The sequence below is a fragment of the Misgurnus anguillicaudatus genome, chromosome 3, assembly GCF_027580225.2.
Source record: "Misgurnus anguillicaudatus chromosome 3, ASM2758022v2, whole genome shotgun sequence".
NCBI lineage: Eukaryota > Metazoa > Chordata > Actinopteri > Cypriniformes > Cobitidae > Misgurnus > Misgurnus anguillicaudatus.
This window is the reverse complement of record NC_073339.2, coordinates 44,477,104-44,485,153: the sequence shown is the minus strand read 5'-3', so window position 1 is coordinate 44,485,153 and position 8,050 is coordinate 44,477,104. Positions and strand designations below refer to the sequence as shown.

Sequence of the window (8,050 nt, the reverse complement as noted above, 5' to 3'; positions counted from 1 at the left end):
TAAAAAAGAAAAAAATATTTTGGGGACCAATATAATTTTTTTGCATGTACAATATGTCTTTTACATTTAAATAATGCATTGTTATTTTGGTAGAAACTGGGAATGCATTACATTTTGCAAGATAATGGAAATCAGTGAGCCAAGTGCTTTTATGCATTCTTGTATGCCTGCTTTTCTCTATTATTGGGAAAATCTCACAAAGAATGGTCAAATTTAATGTTATGTGCAAAATAAGAAGTTTTGAATTAAAAGAAAACATTTTGGGGACCAATATACACTTTAGCGTGTACAATATATCTTTTACATTTTAATAATGCATCGTTATTTTGGTAGAAACTGGGAATGCATTGCATTTTGCAAACTACTGGAAATCAGTGAGCCAAGTGAGCTTTTTTGCATTCTTTTTGCGTGATTTTCTCTATTATTGGGAAAATCTCACGAAGAATGGTCAAATTTGATGTTATGTGCAAAATAATAAGTTTTGAATTAAAAGAAAACATTTTGGGGACCAATATACATTTTTTGCATGTACAATATATCTTTTACATTTTAATAATGCATCGTTATTTTGGTAGAAACTGGGAATGCATTGCATTTTGCAAGCTAATAGAAATCAGTGAGCCAAGTGAGCTTTTTTGCATTCTTGTTTGTCTGATTTTCTCTATTATTGGGCAAATCTCACAAAGAAAGGTCAAAATCGATGTTATGTGCAAAATAATAAGTTTTTAATAAAAAAGAAAAAATATTTTGGGGACCAATATATGGTCAAATTTAATGTTATGTGCAAAATAAGAAGTTATTAATAAAATTAAAACATTTTGGGGACCAATATGCACTTTAGCGTGTACAATATATCTTTTACATTTTAATAATGCATCGTTATTTTGGTAGAAACTGGGAATGCATTGCATTTTGCAAACTACTGGAAATCAGTGAGCCAAGTGCTTTTTTGCATTCTTTTTGCGTGATTTTCTGTATTTTCTGTCAAAATTGATGTTATGTGCAAAATAATAAGTTTTGAATAAAAAGAAAACATTTTGTGGACCAATATACATTTTTTGCATGTACAATATGTCTTTTACATTTTAAATAATGCATCATTTTTATTTTATTTTTTGCAGTAATGAGAGAGAACTTCTTTATTCACGTTTAAAGAATGATTTAAGGCATGCAAAAGTGCTTAAATGTCACAAAAATAATGTCAATGCAATATGCGGTGTTTGTATCAAAAATACACTTCTTATTTTTTCTCAAGGATTTGGCCTAAAAGCATCATTTAAATGTCAATAATGCCCATTATTAGTTATGTGTCTTGTTCCAAAAGACCTTTCCTGGATCCTCCTCCAGCCCCCTTGTCCCATTTCCTCATGGCCCGCTCATTGATGCTGTGTGACCGGGGGAATCTGCAGCAATAGGAGACCCCCAGACCAAGCACAAAGCCCCTGTCAGTTACCTTTTCACCTCTGGCTGGTGAAAAGGAGGCCCTGAACAATAGGCTCCTCTCAGCTGGAGATGGTGAAGTCTCATGGGTTTGGGAACTCGCTCGCTCTCTCCTCGTTTCCTCTGTGACTCCCCGTGTTCATTTGAGGCCACCTCGAGGTGCATTTGTTCACTCCCTCCTTCTGATAACATTGAAGGTTTACCCCTTATTGCCTTGTGGCCTGCTAGAGAGACAGACAGACAATGTGTTGGGGGGAATCTCCTGTGGGAGGACTTCCTATTAGCCCACAATGGCCCATACATTATAAAGTGTCTTTGTATGGAGGCTATTTCCATGCTAAGTAAACTTGTTGTATTAGTGTCTTTTATCTACTAGAAATGCAACTGGATTGGATTTAATCGCAGTTTTATACTTGAATAAATGAAATGCCTTGTAATCCTTTATACTATTGTTAATGGATATGCATAAATACAATTTTTAAAAGATCTATATTACACTTTATATGTGTTATTTATGTTTGCAGTGTGAATTTGACAGTGCAATCTGTGTTGTTGATATTGTTGCAAACGTAATAATTGTATGTGCTTGTCTGGTTAAAATGTATGTCTGGTAATAATTTCAAAATTAAAAGATTAACCAATACCAGTTTAAAACTAATAATACTGCAGGACAACTGCTCTTTCTTCATTTTGCCACTAGGGGGCGGTAATAGACATTTTTTGTTCAAACTATATTACAGCAAAATAAATAGTTTTGCTTTGTTGTTATTATTATTGTTGCAATTTTTGTCATTAAACGTACTATGCCGTTTCAGGTATTTCTCTCAATTGTAAGAATAAGCCTGTGGAACTGCAAAGTTTTTTTTTTTTAAGAAAATACTAAAAAAAAACTCATATGGTGCAAACTGCCCAAATCTACAACACTACATCTTAAAAGTCTTGTAATAAAAAAAATACGAAAGTGTGTTAAAATCGTAAATGTACTGCAGAGGTTGAGCAACAGCTCTTCTGCACAAATGTTTAGCCTGTGAAACTTTGAGGCAGTGCTCTGTAGTGATTCATTTGAACCGATTCGCTAGAATGATTCAATCAAACCGATTCGCTGACTGTAATGACTAACTTGGAAAATGTAAAAAAATACTGTGAGATGGAAACAATATTTTTACCCTTAATAATATGAAAATAATATGATTACTGTTGAAAACAATGCTGAAATTATTGAACACCACAACATATGACGCAATCTGTATTTTATATAAAATCTTTATTACAAACAATATTGCAAATCACAGACGCTTTTTTTAACTTAAATAAATCTTTGAACCGGTTCAATGATCGTGTCCGAATGAATCGACTCAGATTCGAATTCTAAATGCTGGTGTTCTGAGACGCACACACACAAACACGGGGAGTGAATGTTGGGTCCTGTAGAGCCAATGAGCTGGGACCGGATACGATATATCCTCTGGGACAACAGCTACTCTGTTCACCCCCTTCACTTCCACATGACGCCATTTACAGCATAAACCCGACCTCCTCCTCTCCGGAAAGACGAAAAAAACACGAGCAGAGAAACTTGAAAGCGCCACAGTGTGCCATGCAGCCAAACATTGAGCTCGCGCGCCGCAACGCTTCTTCTTGAGAAACTATACTTTTGACGAACTTTTTTCATTTTATGGCTTCATAAACGCAACTCTTGCAGTTATTTGGAACTTATTTTGTGTTTCCCCGATATATCGACAGAAGTTTGGCGCTGTACACGCGCTCCGCTTGGAATAAAATCCAGACGTTCGTTTCGCGAGAAGGACGCGCGATTGCGATTATCGGAATTTTTGTGAATGAATCTCCCATGAACTGAGGACATACCAAAGAGAAATTCCTACTAGTAGGATATACTCTTCACGACACAGGGGGTTGAGGTGGTGAGATCACGGTAAGTGTCCTGAATTTGTTTTTGCAATGCATAGTTACACACATTGTATTTTATTGCGTATCGCGCGTGTGGTCGCGCGGTTCTAATAACGAGTTTTCCGCGTTCCCTGCGACTTTTTCCAGCACTCGTGCGTCGCGCCATACTCGCAGCTGTGCAAATAGTTGCCATACGGATCTGCGCACGCACTTTAAGTTTTGTTTAAAGTTCAAAGACATTGAATGTTTAATTTACATCTTTGTATTAATTATTAAAAGCGAAACGCGCAACGTTTTAATAAAAACTTTATCTGGTGCTGCAAAGAAAAGTATATCTGTTTTGCATGCAAGCTCAAAGTATGTTATAAAGTTAGTATGCATGCTTGAAATACCAGATCGGGGCTTAAATAGCAGCTAAGAGATAAACAGATGTTTAACAGACATTTTGTTGATGGGGCCTCTCTGTGGAAATTGAGATTGTGTATTGATATGGTAATTTGGGCTTGTGTTATTTAGATTAAACTCGACTGGTGCCGAGGGTCCCGGCTGAGATGTACGGTTGCGTAGACCCCCCCCCCCAATCCCCGTGACACATGTGTATATTTTATTTTTCTATATGTACGTATTTGTGTCAAAGCTCCGCCTCCCACTGACAACGTCATCATGAATTTGTGCGCGTCACTTTTTCTCGGTGTATGCAATCGGTAATTTATTAAATATTTTTAATTTTCTACAAATTTTAGCGTTTAAACTCAAATTTGAGTATATAATAATTTATTATGGAGTTTTAAAGAACATGTCAACTTTTATGCTTAGCTAAGCTTCTCTTATTATACAAGTAAAAAAGTTCTACGTCGTTTTTACTTGCACATTTTCATTTACGCAAAGTTTTTATTATGCTACTTCCAGTTGCTTAAATGGCTTATTAATTAAATTGTTTTATTTAAAACTTAATCATAATTGGTGTTATGAAACAAAATTAAGTTGCTTTTAATACTTTTCTTTAATGCTGCAATGCATCTTTATTTATGGACTACATTTAAAAAGTAAGAATGTTGTTTATATCAAATATCGTCAAATCGCAAAGGCTGTTTGATAAAGCTTACACTTTTAGTATTTCAATAATGTATTAAAATTTAAAGAGAAAATATTTAATTCAGTTCAATGTTTTTGCGCAGAGCTTTTATAATGCAAATGTTATCAGGGCAGATTTGATCGAAAAGTTCATTTTGTGAGTTTGACACAAAATTAGATTTTTTGTTGAGCTTAATTGAGAAAGATGCTTGTATACGAGAGAGACAGCTTTTGTTGCTGAATAATAAACCGAGAGTTATAAGCAGAGAGATGTTATTACAATGAAGAGATTATAATTTAGGATAATTTAGAGCAAAGTTGGTGTAGTTTGTAAACTTGATAGCCGCAGGTGCCGAAGGCCAGGCCTATTTTTCTAGGTGGAGCGTAGTTAGTAGATTTGCATGAAAGAGCTTGCCATCTGCATTTTCTATTTTCCTAGCTCATAGGATTTACATATGGTTAGTTTATGGGATTTAACTTCCCTGTACGCTCTCGTTTAACTGTCTGCCTTGCCCACAGGACTTCAGATGTGTTCAATGCCAGCCAGAGGGTTCCCACTTCAGAGTAAAGATGGAGACAAGAGCTCAAAATGGTGGCAGCGGCTCTTCTGGTATCCTGCGAGCTTTGCGTGACACCGGAAGACCCCAGACAGGGGACTCTGAGCCCCCGGAGGGTCAGGTGCTCTCCCTGGACCAGATCAGGACCATCCGGGGCAGCAATGAGTACACGGAGGGCCCGACGGTGGCGCCCCGACCGCCTGCCTCCCAGCAGAAAACGGACTCGCAACCTTCCAGCCCGACTTCAACCACCTCCGGTGAGGACAGAGACTCACCGAGGACCCAACAAGCCGGGCAGCCGTCTCCTCAACAGCCCGCTCGGACGCCAAGGAGCGGCATAAGCCGATCCATCAGTGCCACCAGCGAGGTTTCGCACAGTACAGCCAGGACCAGCACGGGGAGCACCTCGTCCGAGCAAAGACTTCTGGGAAACGCGCCAGGGACGGGCGATCAGATCGTCAGGGTGCAACCCAAGCGTTTGGAAGTGAAACAGGATGAGCTGAAGCCCCTTACGGTTGTCCCAGCCAAGGCTGGCGACGGCAAGCACTCCAATCGCTGCGAGGACTGCGGCCGGTGCAAGTGCAAAGAATGCACCTGCCCTCGGACCCTGCCTTCCTGTTGGATGTGCGGCCGCAGATGCCTTTGCTCGGCGACCACGGCAATGGACTACGTAACTTGCGTGTGCTGTGTCAAAGGCCTGTTCTACCACTGCTCCAACGACGATGAGGATATGTGCACGGACAAGCCTTTCTCTTGCAGCCAGTCGCATTGCTGCATCCGGTGGTCGGCCATAAGCGTCTTGGCTCTTTTTTTGCCCTGCCTGCTCTGCTACCTCCCAGTTAAGGGTTGCGTGGCAATGTGCCAGGCGTGCTACGACTGCACCAATCGGCCCGGGTGCCGCTGCCATAACAAAAAAGTTGACACAAAGTAGGCTCGGTTCCAGGAGTAGCACTGGGAAGATAACATTAACCGGGACTGTCTCGAATTACCTGCAGCCAGAGGGATGCAAACATTTGCGTTGCAGTTATGGCACCGTCGACCAAAAGGTGACATTGGGTTGGCAAAAACTGGTTTGAAGTGGTTTGCTTGTTTGTCTTTTTTTGCTTTTCTTTTATCCTCCGTCTCTCTCACACTCTTTACGAGGGGAAAATGTTTGTTTCGGCGACTTTCCTCTGTTCTTTCTTTTGTTTTGTTTTTAAACTGAAGTCCAGAATGTTAGCCCTATTGACATTCAGTAATATGACTGATATAAAGGTGACAGACTCCCCTAACTAACTGTTTGTGAATAGTATCTGCAAAGTATGTAAATTAGCAAATGAGCTCTTTTTCTCTGAGAGATTTTATTTTTGTACATATAATATTTCAACTGTGAAAAGCATTGTGCCAAACCTTAGGCACCTTGACAGATCCATATATATGATGCATATATAAAACTTGTATAGTGTCGTACATTCGTTTCGAATGTATATCAATCACTTTTTATTGATATTTCGCCTTATAGAAGTGAAACCTTACATGAATTATCCCTATAGCTATACCTGTAAATTGTACAGTGACCCTAAGAAAACTTTATTTTCTAATTTCAACACATTGTTTAGTGTAAAAAAATATTTATTTGAAGTTTTATTATTTTATAAAGTAATATTTATTTTGAGAGGCATCTTTATAGGCATCACCCCAAATTTTGAGACGAATAAACCCTTCCTCTGTTGTTGCTGCAAAAAAAAAAAAAATGGGTGACTGGGGTGTCGAATCAGATGCATATGTTCACTATAAAATAGTAAATATATTAACGTTTTGAAATTAAACAATGCGTTTTCTGTCTTCTTTTCTGGCCTGCTGTTGACCTTGTTTTTAAACATCCGAGCACAAAGAGCCATTTTTGAAGGTCTGCTGTTTTTCAATCGCCTTTGTTTACCAATGGATCTTCTGTCAGTGCTGCGTATCGCTTTGTGTTTATGATCCAGATGACGGTTTCGAGGTCATCCCAAATAAAAAGTGTTGAAAGCGATAGCATACAAATCGACAAACTAGCTGAATGCAATTTTGAGCATTATGAATAGTCGTGGTGGTGCAGTTTGTGTATTTTAGTCTACAGTTACAAAAGGGTGAATGTCCATGGAAAATGGGGCCTTTGGATATCAAAAAAGACGACCATTGATGAGAAATAGCACAGTTCCGATTACCTTTGATTAATAGAAATACTCGTAATAATAGTTATGCACCGTTAGTGTCTGATAAAACTACCCAAACAAACCTTATAAAGAAGCCCTGATCTTGAGCCAGACCCTCAGGGGTAACTTCCAGCCTCTCCTGCCAGCAGCGGATACTGGCTGCCTTTACTTCCATGGGAAACATCTGGCACTGGTTTAATCATTGAAGTATGCAAACCACTAGTTGACATCAGGAGGATCAGAGATTGTTTCTGTTGGCAAGCCGTTGTTTGCTGCGCGCTCGCTGATCCGCGCTCACGTGTGTTATGGAAACTGCCCTGTGGGAATATTAAAAGTAGATGTGCCGTACGCATGCAGGATACGTCGCCTGTTCAACTTTTGAGGAAGTTTTGGTTTCCTTGATGATTTATGTGGCGTGCAGCTATATCAAGCGTGAACTTCGACCTTAACCAATCGAAATGGCTAATTCGACTGATTAAAGATTGTTGGTGTTATGATGAGCTCATTGGAGTATTATGCAAGAAGTCACGACTTCTCAAAAGGTTCTGTTTTATTTTTATTAAACGTCAAGTGACGACCCAAAACAGTGCCTTTAAAATCATTTACATCTATTTTTTTATCTTGGCATGCCAAATTTGGGTAGTTTCTACCATACCACAGATAAATGTGGTGGAAAATGCAATACATTTTTATCAAACACTGATCTATGATATTAAAACATTCGCATTCTTGTTATTTGGCTCCTAAACCACATAAGCTGTAAAGTCCCTAAGTGAAATCGGCTTTTATGTCTCTTTCCCCCGGTTCACTGTGACATGATGCGCACTACTGGCATTTGCACCGTTGGTTCGGCGTGTTGGCACATGTTTGTTATTTTGCAGAGTGTTTGAGTGACAG

General features: G+C 39.0%; 1 protein-coding gene across 1 annotated transcript; it reads left to right on the top strand.

Moving 5' to 3' along the window:
* Positions 1-2,857: 2,857 nt before the first annotated feature.
* spry2 (sprouty RTK signaling antagonist 2) lies at positions 2,858-6,790 on the top strand. The gene is made up of 2 exons (XM_055206163.2): positions 2,858-3,373; positions 4,942-6,790. The coding sequence occupies exon 2, from the start codon at positions 4,993-4,995 to the stop codon at positions 5,908-5,910; it is 918 nt and encodes a 305-aa protein (XP_055062138.1). The 5' UTR covers positions 2,858-3,373; positions 4,942-4,992; the 3' UTR covers positions 5,911-6,790.
* The last annotated feature ends 1,260 nt before the right edge of the window (positions 6,791-8,050 follow it).